A 14,602-nucleotide genomic window follows, 5' to 3' on the forward strand; every position below is an offset into this window, starting at 1 on the left:
AGAAAAACACAGAGAACAGACACACGGTAACATTATCAACTAATGTAAACTACTTGGCATTTCCAGAACATTCCACCCAAGAGCAGAGTGAACATTCTCTTGAAATGCTCATGAAATACTTGCCAAAATAGACCATGTTGTGTCCATGTGTTAGAACAATGCTTGAGAATGTTGAAGGATTCAAGTCATAGCAAAAACATTTTCTGACCCAAATAGAGCTAAAGTCAAAATAATTAGAAGGGTCTTTGAAAAATCCCCAAGCCTTTAGAAAATAAATAAAACATTTTAAAATAATCCATGGCTGAAAAAAGATATCAATAAAGAAATCAGGAAAGCATTTTGGAAGAAATACAAATTAAACCGACATTCCAGAATTTTAATATTAAATGCTTATGCTTAAATGAATAGCTTCCAATCAGTCACCTCAATTTCCATCTTAAGCCAGAAACAGAAAGGCAAGCAATCCCAGAGTGGGCAGAAGGAAGCCAATGAACAAAAAGTGATAAAAATCAGTAAAGCCAAGAGTCAGATCTCTGAGATCAATAAAATTGATCAAGTTATAGAATCAGATTCACCAGAAAAAGTAGTCTCAAATAACCAGTGTTAGCAAAGAGAGTGGAGGCATCTTCTGTGTTCTACAGCTTTCAAAAGGGTAACGGGGATGTAATGAGCCACTTTTGCATATAAATTAGACACAATGTCTTACAATATGAAAATCACCATAGTTCATTCAAGAAGAAATAAGCTAACTAGCTTGTCAAAATGATTGAATTTGTACTTGAAGTTTTCCCATGGTTTTACCACAAATTCAACAGACCTTCTAAGAAATGATGAATATCAGTTCTTTTTTAAAATATTTGAGACAGGGTTTCTTTAACACACACACATACACACACACACACACACACACACACACACATACATGCAGAGATAGATAGACACACAAGTGTAAATTGGGGTATTAATTTCTTCTCTGAGAATTTGTAGAAAGAAATTAGTGTTAACTGATTTAGGCAGTGCTTACTGATACCATTTGACCTCCCTCATGATGTGAGTTCCTTATCTAGTCATGGGCCAAGTCTTAAAGATTGCCATATCTTACATAGCAGCAAGGTTCTAAAGTCAGTGCTGACTCATACCTGCCCTATGATGTTGCTTTTATCTACCATACATTCCAGCCCATGAGTTATAATTTTGACATCTGTATTTTCTCTTGTGTTTACTCCTTGTAATTAAATAGTCAGTAAATGTGAATGAGTGCTGGGATTTGTAACCACGAGGAAGAGCTAAGACTAGACATATAGTTATTTCTTTTCTTACATTGAGATATTTTGGAGTCAAATCAGTCATTTCAGAAGTTGGTAGCAAGTAGGTTTCTTATGTGACACTATGTGTCAAATGGAAATAACTCTGAACCAAGCAAAGGCAGATTTGAAGAATGCATTTCAGGACAAGTGCTGAGATTGATTAGTGTGCCTGTCATGGTGTGGGAATGAAGAGCAGTAGCATCCCATGGCATGTGTTTACATTGATGTCTTAGAGTTTCAAGTTAGCCCTTTCACTGTTAGTGACGAAAGCTTCTCTATTGCAGAACATGAGAGTCATGGCAGAAAGGAACTGGGTCTTGCTTATGAGCCTGGGGATGCTTCTCTTCAAGAATATTACATGGACGTGGCTTTCCTCATTGATGCTTCTCAACAAGTAGGAGGACGTAATGAGTTTAAGGAAATGAGAACTTTAATAACTTCAGTACTTGATTACTTTCACATCGCCCCAGCTCCACTGACCTCTGTCTTAGGAGACAGAGTGGCTGTCCTGACCTACTCTCCTCCAGGCTATCTACCAAACACCGAAGAATGCCCAGTCTACCTAGAATTCGATTTGGTCACTTACAACACAGTTCACCAAATGAAGCATCATCTCCAAGAATCTCTTCAGCAGCTCAATGGAGATGTTTTTATTGGGGATGCCCTTCAGTGGACAATTGACAATGTCTTTGTAGGAACTCCCAATCTGAGGAAAAACAAAGTTATCTTTATAGTAACTGCAGGTGAAACAAACCCTTTAGACAAAGAAGTTTTAAGGAATGCATCTCTGAGAGCCAAGTGCCAAGGCTACTCCATATTTGTATTTTCCTTTGGTCCTATACACAATGACATGGAGTTAGAAGACTTAGCAAGCCACCCTCTGGATCATCACTTAGTCCGGCTTGGCCGGGTACACAAGCCAGATTTGGACTATATCATCAAGTTCATCAAGCCATTTGTTCATTCAATCAGACGTAAGTCACTCAAGCTTCTCTCCGTTGTTGCTTTATTAATGTCTCAATGTCTCTGTGTGCAGTCAATCAGAGAGTGGTAGGATGTGAACAGGAGGCAGTTGGAGAATCTCAGGAAAAGCCTGTTCATGTTGGGCACAGGTCTAGGCAGGAGATCCTCAAATAGTTGAAAGGTTTCCTTTAAGCCTGACTTCTGAACATATGCTAAGTGTTTTGTTCTCTTACTGGTTACATCAGTTAATCTTTAGTATAGCCCTTAGAGGGAAGAATTCAGATCCCTTTTCTATAAAGGAAAAACTAAGGTTTGAATACATTAAATAAATTGCTCAAAAGCTCATAATTAATGCCTGGTAAATTCTAGACTCAACCCCACACATTCTGACCTTAGGACTATGTTCTTTTCTATTAAGTTGCACTGTAGTTACTCAACCCTTAACAAAGTGTACTACTATAATGAATAAACCCCCCACTGTCACTACCCTCCACTTTTACCAAGGACATCTGGTCTACCTTGTCATTTTTAACCAGTCTTAGTTATGATTTGATTTCTTTTTTTTTCTGATTTGAATTCTTATGACTTCTATGTACAGATATTTTCTAGAGCCTCTCTTCAACATCTAGCTTAAATGCAGCCACACAGAGATTTGAAATGTGTCTTTCTACTGTGGCACTCTGAGAGTAGCTACTTTGGTTTCTGTCCTTGGCATTGTAATTTTAGGCAGAGGTATGGAATAGACTAAGTTTTTAGAGTATTAACCAAGTCCTGGACTGTGCTAGGAATCAGGGACAGAGCGAAAGCCATGCTGTGTGGTTATTTGCAGTGGCTGGGAGCTTGCTAGGGTTACCCAGGATTTTAGGGGTTCTGGCACACACACAATCCCAGGACTCAGCTTAGAGTTAGGAATCATGGAATTCAGGCAATATATTTACTACTGAGTCAAAAACAGTACCTTCTTTCAACCCCAAGGTAGAAATAGGGAAGACAACTTCAGTGGCTAACAGGAGCCTATTGAGAAGAGCCTCAGTTTCTTGGGTGTGTAGATTGAGGGTGGAAGAGATAACAGAAGGAATTCAGAGATGTCCTTGAATTGTATCACAGAGCATGGGAACTTTTAATTAAATTATTGCTGTATCTCATTGACTTGGCAAGAACAAGATCTTTCAATGCCAGCATGCCGACTTTGCAAAGTTCCTCACAAGACAAATTTGTTTTTTAAGTGACTTCCATCTGCAGGAAAAGATGAACCAACTTTTGGGGTGATAGGCATTACATGGGAAGGTAAAAACTAAACTAAGAATTCCACTCTGTCTCCAGGTGCTATCAACAAATATCCCAGCAGAGACCTGCAAGCCAAGTGTGCTAATCTCACTTTCCCTGGCCCAGAGAATACTGGCACAGAAGACAGTGTGTTGTGAGTTAAGAAATTTCAGATGTGGGGAGTAGAGCTCAGGAAATGATTCTTAAGAATGCGAAGTGATAGCTAGTCTGGCGTTAGTGGGCCATAATCTAAGAATGTGAAGTAAATGACATTTTCATTTCAGGACACAGGATTTGGGCTGGGCAAGGGTTTTTTAAATGTTGTGTTGGTGATGATATCATTGGCTAGCAGAAGACAGAACAAGATCTGTATTATACAGGACCGCATTTTATATTACAACCATATATGTTGCTTTTATTAAAACTATCTCATATTGATAACTACATAATGCAACTCAGATTGGCTAGTTCCCAAGCAAAGCTTACAGTTTCAAAGGTTGGAACTAAAACATGACAGAGAAAGCATTCTGCCTTTCAGAAAGCATGTGTCAGAGCTGCAGGAATGATTCTGACTTTGCGAAGCAAAACCCCAAGTACCCAATAAAACTTCAGCGATGAAAACAACACTGGTGTGGAATCCTAAACCTCTGAGACAAATACGCATTTAATTCTCCTTCTGAATATTAGAAGATTGCCCCTGCATGCATAAACCCCACTAGGACTATTCCTATCACGTGCATAAGATGGATTTCTGTTCTGGTATGTGGCTAGATTTGCACTTAATCTTACAAGGGACTTGGCTAACCATTTTAATTTCTTTTCTCTTTTACCCCAGACTCATCCCCGAGGTGTACAAAATCGAGGTCGGAGAGACTGAGCTGTCTGGAGACATTGGCTCTCAGGAGCAGCATTTCTTCCTGCTAGGGAACAGTCACGGCAACTTTTCAGAGAGCACTGCTGATCTGATGCAGAAGTTGTACCTGCTCCTCTCCTCTGGGGAACTGATGGTGAAGGATCAGGAAGAGCCATGCTCCGAAGAGACGGCAGCTCCAGTGAATGACAAACAAGGTAACCTGTTGAAGACCCTGAAGTGCCTCTTGTCTGGCTGGTCTTTTCCCATGGGGTTGAAAACCATGGGGTCAAGGAGAAGTAGACAAGACATAAAAGAGCTGCTGCTTATCCAGGAAGCCAAGGAATGCCCTGACATAAGAGGGCAAAGGAGATAACATCTCGGAAAGGTAGGAAGGGAGCTGATTGTGTTCAGAACAACCAAAGAAGGGAGCTCTGAGGATTTAGTGTGGAGTCAGGGAGCTGGGAAGCAGGAGGAAAAATGAGGGTGAGGGTGAGGGTGAGGGTGAGGGGGATGGTGAGGATGAGGATGAGAACCACAACCTTCTAGGAAGGCAGGAGTTGCATCCTCTGGCAGATGGGGCGCCTGCCTTCAGCTCTGCCTTTCTAACCCAAGCCATCCAGCTTTGAGCTCTTGCCTACTTGCTGAGTCAAGGTTTCAGTGCCTGGAGAGGACAAGGCTGTTGTGATGGAATCTGAGATCTATGTGAGGGCCAAGGGCACCTTCTTTCCCAGGTAAGGGTGGGGCTTAGTTATGGATCTGTAGTTAAAGAGGAAGTAAGGAATGGAGAACAGAAATCCACAAAGGTCTCTAGAGTGGCAGCCCAGAGTTCTGCTCTGCTCCAGGATCTTGCAGGGAAATTATTGTCTACTGAATATGTATGGATCACACTGAAGTTAGAAACATGACTCTACTTGTTCTAGATTGTTCTACTGGCTAGTTTTTAGTTTCAACTTGACATGGACTAGATTCATCCCAAAAGAGAGAATATCAGTTAAGAAAATGCTGCCACCAGATTGGCCTGTAGGTAAACCTATGGTCAAGTGTGGAAAACACTGCCGTGAATCCTGCCTGGATCGTTCCTGATGCGTCTCAGGGTTGGTCACTGTTGAATACCAGATTGGCACAATCTAACCCCAGCAACATCAGCACCATCTAGCCCTCACTGGTTATGCAGATTCTCAGATCCCACCTTAGACAAACTGAACTAAAGTGTCAGAACTTTCGAGGGAGTCTCATGCAGTCTGATGCTTGAGACCCACCCACCTAGTGTTGTAGATCCTGAGTGCGAATCAGCCTTTTCAAATAGGAGTCCCTCAACTAGATATTATGATGTATAAGATCCAATGCTTCTGAGAAACTACAAGTAAGTAGTCTGTGTTTGCAGGAGATTTCATTGTTCTTCATGAATCGGTAGACACTGAGTTTGAGAGAGAAGCCATAGTCAAATCTGTCCAACCACAAACACTATCTGAGGAACCAGCTTACAGAGGTAGTGTTTTGTGCGTTTTGTGCGCACTTTGGAAACAGTACTTGAAGGTTTCTTCAGTCACTGAGTATCTGACGTTGGGTGTGCTGCTCTGCCTATCTGGGCCTCTGTTTCCTTGACTGCAAAGTAAAGATGTTAACAGAGCTTACATCATAGCCTAATGCAAGCACTAAATGTATGTGACACACTTCAAACGGCATGTGGCCTAAAGTGAAGATTCAGTGAGTACTAGCTTTCTGTAGCTTTGATGACAGAGCTGATGGATGGCTGTATGGACAGGAGGAGTCCCCAGTGCCAGCTTGGGTTCAATTGTCAACCTAGTTCACAATCTCTAAAGTCTGCCCAGCTGCTGTGGTCCTCCATCTCTGAGGAGCTTGGGTAAGGTGGGTATTTTCCCCTCTGGAGTGCATACATCATCTCTAATGGGGACACAGAGAGACTTGCCAGAGTGTGGCTATCTAAAGAGCTAGTCTTAAAGAGCATGTTGTATGTGTGAGAAATCTTGGAGGCCTTCTTTCATCTCTTACCAATGCCCTGCCCCACCCCTACCCCAGGAGTATGGCATGTCTCTTAGCCGTCCTGCATCTGATCAAGGTACTGTAGCCCAGATATAAGATCTTCCTAGGAAGCTTTGGAGATTGGGTGGAAATGGTCAGACCATAGTTAGAAATACTATGAAAATTATCCATATAATTAATAAATTTCCAATATAATGCTTACTTTTCCCTGCTAAAATGATCAAAGTTTATACACACACACACACATTTGTGGTAAATTCTAATAATATCCCATCTTGACAAAAATTTGATACCTAGACTTATAGACATAGGAAATTAAACACACACACACACACACACACACACACACACACACACAGAGAGAGAGAGAGAGAGAGTTCCCCAACATAAAGGTATGATTGGAAAACTAATTTAAAGTTTAATGCATACAAATTTTTACAGTTGGAATGAAATCCAATGCTGGAAGTGGGATGAAGGAGAAGTTTAAGGGGATAAATTATCTGATTTAAACATATTGTATACAGTGGACAGCTGATATCAAACCACTATGGAATTTAGGTTTTGTTGGATGAGCTAAAAGAGAAACATGGCTATGAATGGTGGCATCTGTTTGTGATTCAAGTTCTCCAGAGGTTTAGGCAGGAGGAGCAGGAGGCCGTGGTCAGCCTGGGCTACATGAAACCTCATCTGATGAAAGAAATATGGAAGTGCCATTGAATACATGTTAAATGTTGTTATTGCTGTACGTCTGAGTGTGAATGTGTATGAGTGTGTTATGTGGGCAGGGTAGAGGGCAGAGCACCCAGTCGGTTCTCTCTTTTGCCCTGTTTGGAGGAGGAGGGGGGAGGAGGAGGAGTGCATATTCCAGGGGGAAGAGGAAGAGGAGGAAGAGGAAGAGGAGGAGGAGTGCATATTCCAGGGGGAAGAGGAGGAGAAGAGGAGGAGGGGGAAGGGGGAGGGGGGAGGAGAAGGAGGAGGGCGGAGGAGGCGGAGGAGGAATGCACACCCTAGGTTGGCTTTACCAGCAAGCTTCTGGGTTATTCTCCTGTCTCTGCTTCCCACTTCACCGTAGGAACGCTGGGATTCTAAATGCTTCCTCCACATTGGGCTTTCAAACATGGGCTCCAGGGATTGACCTCAAGTCAGCGGGCTTGGCTTTTCTCTTCTGAGTCACCTCTCTGGCCTCCACGGAAGCTTCATTTTTAAATGTCAGCTTTTACAGCGTGTTGCGGTTTCATACTTTTAACGACTTTTAAATTGTTAAGAAAATTTAGGTTTAGAAATCTAGAAACTTTCCAAGGTGCAGGGCAAAAGGACATGACTTCTCCCATGGAGACAGGTACTTAGCCGTCTTCCCCTGAAGCTCTCCCTGAGGTGACAACCTATGTTCATGAGATCCATTCGTGGAATAGTCACAGGAGAGTTAGTTCATCAAGCGATGGAGGAAGCATCCTGGGGAAGGAGTAGCCTCCAAATGAGGTGCTATTCCAGCACTGTCCCATAGAGGGCAGCCAAAGTCTGGACCAGGCCTGGAGCTAGGCTTCTTTCTGAGTTAGGAGGCAGAGCTATCCTGATCAGAGCCTGAGGTTGGGTCTTCTCCCTCCCAGATCCCTGATGGACACGGAGAGCTTCCCTAGGGCAGGACCTCAGGTGTACTCACTGACCCACTCCATCGTCGGCAGCAGCCTCTGAGGGATAGCAGGGGCTGGTATTAGCAATCAAAAGCTTATGTGGGGGAGGTCAGGAGCAGGTGGACGGGGGAGGGGAGGAATGTGGCCCTGTAAATGAATTCCATGAAAAGGCCACAGGAATTCTGAGTAGAGCCAGACATTGCAAATAGTCATTACCCACTTCAAATGATCACATAATAATTGTATCTACTAAAGTCGCCAAGCAGGGAATTTCAAATCGGTAGGCCAGAGAGACTTGTGTTCACAGTCCTATACTTTACACAGTTTTACCAGTGGTCACGTTTTTGTTTTTCTCCATGGACCTCCTAGATCGCTCTAGGTTGGACTTTTAGTTTGACTGTTGAAGACAGCAAGGGTTATTGTTGCTTCTTGTGTTTGATTCCTATCTGGCACCCACAGAAGTAGGCTTGGGAGGAAACGCTGTTCTCCAGTGTTGTGACTACGCTAAGAGCAGGGTGTCTTTCCTGCTTAACAGGTGGCGAAGATGCAAGATGAGCCAGCAGGAGAGAAGAGTGCCCGCCAGCGGATGGGGCTCCCCTGCGGTTCCAGCCGGTTCCAGCCGGTTCCAGCCGGTTCCAGCCGGTTCCAGCCAAAAAGTGTCAGCCACTTATTAGAAGGGTAGGGGCAGGAACTAGAGCTAAATTTACTTCTCAGTCCCAAACCCAAGGGACAGACTCTTCAGGATAGAGACATCAAAGAACAGACCTTCAAAACTAGGACTGGGTTTCGTCTCTCAGGAGGAATGGGAACGCTGAGCAGAAGGGCAACAGGCTCCCCGAGACAGCTTGGCGCCCTCACTTTGATCAGTTTGGATGATTGTCTGCCAAAAGAAGATTTTTGTCATGATCGTCATCACATCTACATCTCAAATTAGACCCTGAAGTAAAAACAATTTGTAATTGGATTGTCCCAATTGTCTTTTTCACCCATCTATGTAACCCTAAACTCAGTGGTGTTGGTTCTCATGGGACCCTGAGATTACGTTTAACAATGATTACCTGTAGTCAGTGGGTTTTCTTACATTTATAAAGTAATAAATTCATAACAAAGAAAAGGGGAGGAGAGGCTGCTCTATGAACTGCTTCCTCGTGTTGGGAACACTTGTTTTCTATTTTTGTGTGCTTTGCATTGTGTGTACTTGAGTTTACTGCAAAAGAAATCATATCTACATATGAATATGGAAATGGAGCTATTCTTAAACAGTGTCTCAAAAATGGTCTCTAAAACCAAACCCAAACAGCAACAACAAAAACCCTAAGTCTGACCTAGAAACTTATTCTGTGCATTCTTATTGACTAGTCTGACTCAGACTGTTCAGAAGCCCAGGAGAGCACATTAGACCTACTTCGGAAACACACATACAGGATAAGACAAAGCAGTAGTGAGTTAGTCACATACCCATTCAGTCTGACATGGCATACACAGGCAGTGGAGTACTAGTCAGGCATAAAGAAGAACAAAGTCATGTGATTTGCAGGAACATGGACAGAACTGTAGGCTTTCATGTTAAGTAACTTAAGCTAGTCTCACAAAGACGAGTATCGTATGTCTTCTCCCATATATGGAATTCCAGGACTGGGGGATTGAGAAGATGTGAAGTAAAATGGATTTGGAAGTGGAGGGGGGAATAAAAGAAGATTCAGAGGAAGTGAATGTTATCAGAGTCTTTTACATGCTGTCTGGAAATGGCATAATGAAACCCATTATTTTGTACAATTATTATATATTAATAAAATCATTCAATTAGTTTAAGGCAACAAGTAATTACCAAACCAATGAGCATATGAAAATGCAATGAATATGCTGGGGGATAACACACGGACGATGTCTTATTCCACGTAATTCTCCTTACTGTGACTGTTGGCCTTTACAGAATTTAAAAATAACACAGTCATTTAATTTTAAGTAGCCAGTTAGTGCCTTGGAAATCTCTAAAAGTCTATTTAATAGTTTTGTTTTTCTCTAAGAACTTTTGTCAGTGTGTCTTAATAGAAGCATGAAGGCTACATCAGATCTTTAAACCTGAAAGTGATAGTGGTGTCAAAGAGTATGCACTAATAGACATCACATTGCCGGTGTTACAACACTGGACAACACTGAAGCAATATCTGTTCTGTATCTAACCATATCCTTCAGCTCAGCAACAGTCCCATCAATAGGTGGATCTATAAAGCTTTCATACATATACACAGGAACTGTACAAAACCATGTGTCACTGCAGAGTTAAAAGCAGCCATGTATAACAGTATTACAGGGCAGTCAAACCAATAAACTGCACTCATAAACATGTATGAGTCTCAAAGATAACATTGATTCAGAAAAAGTCGCAGAAAGATACACTGTGGCACCACTCATATATTCAAAAGCCGGAGAAGCAATGCCTGGTGTCCTTTATGACTAGGAGTCCTCTAGTAAAAGATGACAGCAACAAGAGAGCCTGAGGATTCAGTGCCAGGAAAATGACACTCTGTGACATCTAAAGAATGGCCATAAAGGAACAAGATAAACAGAATATCCCATCATCCTCCGCCTTGGGGCGGAGTCTCTCCTTTGCAGGGGTGGAGATGGCACTTCAGGGAAGTGGATCAACACAGGTACTGGTAATGAGTTTTCTAGCCCCTGCAGGCCTATGGCCTAAATAGATGAGACACCTGAAACCCACCCAGGATCTGGGCATTGGAAAGGAGTCTGTGCATCTCTCCTAAGCCAAATGCCAGGTTCCACAGTGGGAAGGGGTGAGGTGGGGCATCTAATCGGCACCATGACTTCTTATTTCTTCTTAAGGGCTTAATAGAGAAATTCTTTATACATGCCTAGATGATTGGTAATATATAGTTTAAGAGAGAATAACTGAAGTCATGGGAGGGGAAAGCAAATACAAAACCTAAGTAAATCCTTATATACATTTAAGATCATGTCAGGAATTAGAATGGAAATAAAAAACATAGCTATCAAATCTCATTCACCGTGAGGATTTTTCAGTAAGTAAAAGTCACTGGAGTTATGTCATTCAAGAGACACTTGAATGGTCACATGACACACGTGAAGTCATAGAGTGGTCACAGACACACGAGTAGTCATTTGAGGTTGTATGGAGCACAGCACAGCTTGATGCATATAAGAAATAAGCGGAACAGGCCTGAGAGACAGCTCAGGCACGGAATCGATTGGTTTGCAAGCACGAGAGTCTGACTTCAAGCCCTAGAGCCCCTGTAAAAAAGCCAGCTATCACGGCAATGATTGTGATGATCCCAGAGCCGTGGAGGCAGACAGGCGTGTTTCTAGAGCTCACGGGCCATCCAGCCTAGACTATTTGGTGACTCCAGGCCAGTGAGAGACCTTGTCTCAAAAACAACAGAGGGGAGAGGGGAGAGAGGGAGGGCGAGAGGGGGAGGGAGATGAGGGTAGTACACCTAAGGAATGACATCTGAGGTATCCTTTGGCCTTCACATGTACAGTTCACATGCACATACACACCTATACATTCACATGCACACGGGCAAGAGGAAGATAAAGGACACATTATTTCACTAGACAAGCATTTCACTGTAATTGTGAAGAGCTTCCTGAATAAGTATATATTTTGGCCATTTAAACCCAAAATAATATCTGTTTTAAATGTATGTATGTATGTATGTATGTATGTATTTGTGTGCGTGTGTATGTACTCCCTTGAGTATGGGGGAGGGATTATTGTTGCTTACACTTTAAGGGTACCGTTTGTCACGAAGGGGCCTACCTGGTGGGAAGAGCTGAACAAACTGGTCCCCCACATCTGTAGTCACAGAGAGAGGCCAATGCTGCTGCTCAGTCTTTTTCAGTCCATACAATGACTCCACCAGCCTTCAGGGTGAGTCTTCCCACCTCAGCTAAGGCTCTCTGGAAACACAGATGCACCTGCAGATGGGTTATGGTGATGCAAAACCCAGTAAGGCTGACAGTGAAGATTAGCCATTGAGGCAGAGTAACCCCGCCTAGTGTATATTTCATGGTCCCTGGGGCCACTCCCCCTGGGCTCTCACCATGCGCTAAGGGCCCATGGCCTTGTGGGAAGCTGCCCAGGAGTATCTCTGCTTGGCGCATCACATCGCTGGGACAGTCCCTGGCACTTAGTGATGGCAAGCCACGTGAAGAGATGGCAGAGCAGAGTCATAGACGTTAAACAAGATTTAGGGACAAGGAGGAGAGCGGCATGAGTGACGACAAACCCCGCAAAGTCAGAGCTGTGCATCTGTAGATCTCAGAGGGGGACGTGTCGGCCGCATCTAGCCGGGCTTGTGCATCGGCCAGTGTGGCTGGGCTGGGAGGCTGCAGAAAGCAAGGTGAATTGCTGAAAAAACAGTTGGTCATTTTGCCTTTTTTTTTTTTAAAGAGCAAACTTTTTAAAATTCTCGAACATTCCACAATATAATAATCAATTGGAATTTCCTCAAACGGAACCATGATGTGTGTATTAAGAACCCATTTTGCCAGTAAGTTGTTTTTTTTGTTTTTTGTTTTTTGTTTTTTTTTTTTTAGAAATGACCTGTTAAGCCCCTGCAACCTTACATGACATGAGAGGGTGCACTTAGAACAGCTGGTCAGAATTATAGATGACTAAGAGCCCTGTGATGTCTCTGGAAAACCTCATTTGCCATGCTTAACTGTGATTCCTGACTCTCTGGTCTGAGTGTGAGCCTTGGGGTAAAACGCTGCCTGGTGTAGCTGGGCGCTTGCGCAGGTCCTGCTCAGCCTCTTCGAATGGAAGTCCCCTCTTATGTGTCTAGAGGAACCTGTCAGTACCATTCACCTGCTGCTGGAACCGTGGCGATCTGAGCCCAGATCTCTGACACTGTCACTGGCTCGTTTCTTCTGTAGCTTTCCATTGCTCAACATGAGAACACCACATTAATCACTAGGAACTCGGGCCTTTGTTGGCAGACACCTACTAATGATCAGTCTGTATGCAAAGGGGATTAAACAGGGGAGCCTTACCTTGTAGGTTAGACCCTGTTGGCCTCTCTTCTTTCAAGATTCTGGTTCTCAAACAGAATATGGATTTTGCATTGAGAAAAAATTTTTTTCTTTTCTTTTCTTTTTTTTTTTAAACCACTTAGTTCTTGGCCTCCACGTAAAGGCTACTGATAAGGGAGATTTTGTTATTTGTGCTGGTGCTGTGGTTTAGGCCTTGAGAATCTCCCCAAAGACCTGTGTGGTTTTGGCGTGGACTCCAGTTGTAACCATAGAAAAGTAGATGAATCTTTAGGAGGTGGGGTCCTAGTGGGAGGATGTTAGGTCAGTCCTGGAAGGGGATATTGGAGTGCCCCTGGAGGGGTTGTTGGGGTACTGAGCTCCTCTTTTTCCTCTTTACCTCACAGCTGCCATTGGGGTGAGCAGTTTCCTCTGACATGGCACCTGTTGTGATGTCCCTCTCTGTCACAGGGCCAAAAGCAACACTGCCAGCTGCTGACAAACTGAAATCTGCAGCCATAAACTGCTCATCTTTTAAAGTTGCTTTATCTTTGGATATTTGTTCCAGCAACAGAAAGCTGACTAAGACAGACAGGGGCTGCAGCTGTGCAGGGGCAGGCTCACAAGTGAACTGATTCCACTCTCCTTCAAACAAACAGACTAAAAAAATAGTAGATAAGACTCCTGGATGATGAATGGTATGAAATGTATTAATAAACAGCATAGCTCATCTCTGACCGGTTACTAGTATTCTTGCAAAACAAAATGGTCTTTTCTAGCATGACATGAATTAACATGAATTGTCCTGCTTGTGGTTCTGACCACCCAAGTCCTATCTGGTGGCCCATGGACCAGAGTGTCAACATCACATGGGAGCCTGGAAGAAAGGCAGAACTTCTGGGTTCTCCCCCATGTCTACTCTGCTAGACTCTGTAACCAAGTGACCGGTGTGATCATGTGACACTGAGATATCCTGGCTTAGACATCATTTGCTTGAAGTTCTGTGGAGGAGCAGGCACACCTTGGGGCTCTCCAGTTCTGCACGGTGTAGTGTGTGAGCATCCACTATTGGGACATGATCTAACTAGGACTGAATAAGGAAGGGATAGTTGCACTTTATCATGGAGATGCTATGGTGAGGGCGGTAGAAAGCACTGTGGGACCGTGGAGCAGGAAACTGCATCTGGGGCCTGAACACCCAGGAGGGCCCTTTGGTCTTAATGAAAATGACTAGATACAATCAGGGTGCACTGGCTGGTGTTGTGTGTCAACTTGACACAGGCTGGAGTTATCACAGAGAAAGGAACTTCAGTTGGGGAAGTGCCTCCATGAGATCCAGCTGTGGGGCATTTTCTCAATTAGTGATCAAGGGGGGAGGGCCCCTTGTAGGTGGTACCATTTCTGGGCTGGTGCTCTTGGGTTCTATAAGAGAGCAGGTTGAGCAAGCCAGGGGAAGCAAGCCAGTAAGGAACATCCCTCCATGGCCTCTGCATCAGCTCCTGCTTCCTGACCTGCTTGAGTTCCAGTCCTGACTTCCTTTGGTGATGAACAGCAATGCAGAAGTGTAA

At 43.5% G+C, this 14,602-nt stretch overlaps 1 protein-coding gene across 1 annotated transcript in view; it reads left to right on the forward strand.

The window, feature by feature from the left end:
* Col6a5 (collagen type VI alpha 5 chain) overlaps nt 1–9,778 on the forward strand; it is a 99,910-nt gene extending 90,132 nt beyond the window's left edge. Inside the window, exons 38-41 of the mRNA XM_052187443.1 lie at nt 1,592–2,281; nt 3,594–3,690; nt 4,372–4,604; nt 8,560–9,778. Of these exons, the coding sequence (XP_052043403.1) occupies nt 1,592–2,281; nt 3,594–3,690; nt 4,372–4,604; nt 8,560–8,579 (1,040 nt within the window). The 3' untranslated portion in view covers nt 8,580–9,778. The remainder of the gene's footprint in view (nt 1–1,591; nt 2,282–3,593; nt 3,691–4,371; nt 4,605–8,559) is intronic.
* The last annotated feature ends 4,824 nt before the right edge of the window (nt 9,779–14,602 follow it).

This window comes from Apodemus sylvaticus, chromosome 7, assembly GCF_947179515.1.
Source record: "Apodemus sylvaticus chromosome 7, mApoSyl1.1, whole genome shotgun sequence".
NCBI classification, from domain to species: domain Eukaryota; kingdom Metazoa; phylum Chordata; class Mammalia; order Rodentia; family Muridae; genus Apodemus; species Apodemus sylvaticus.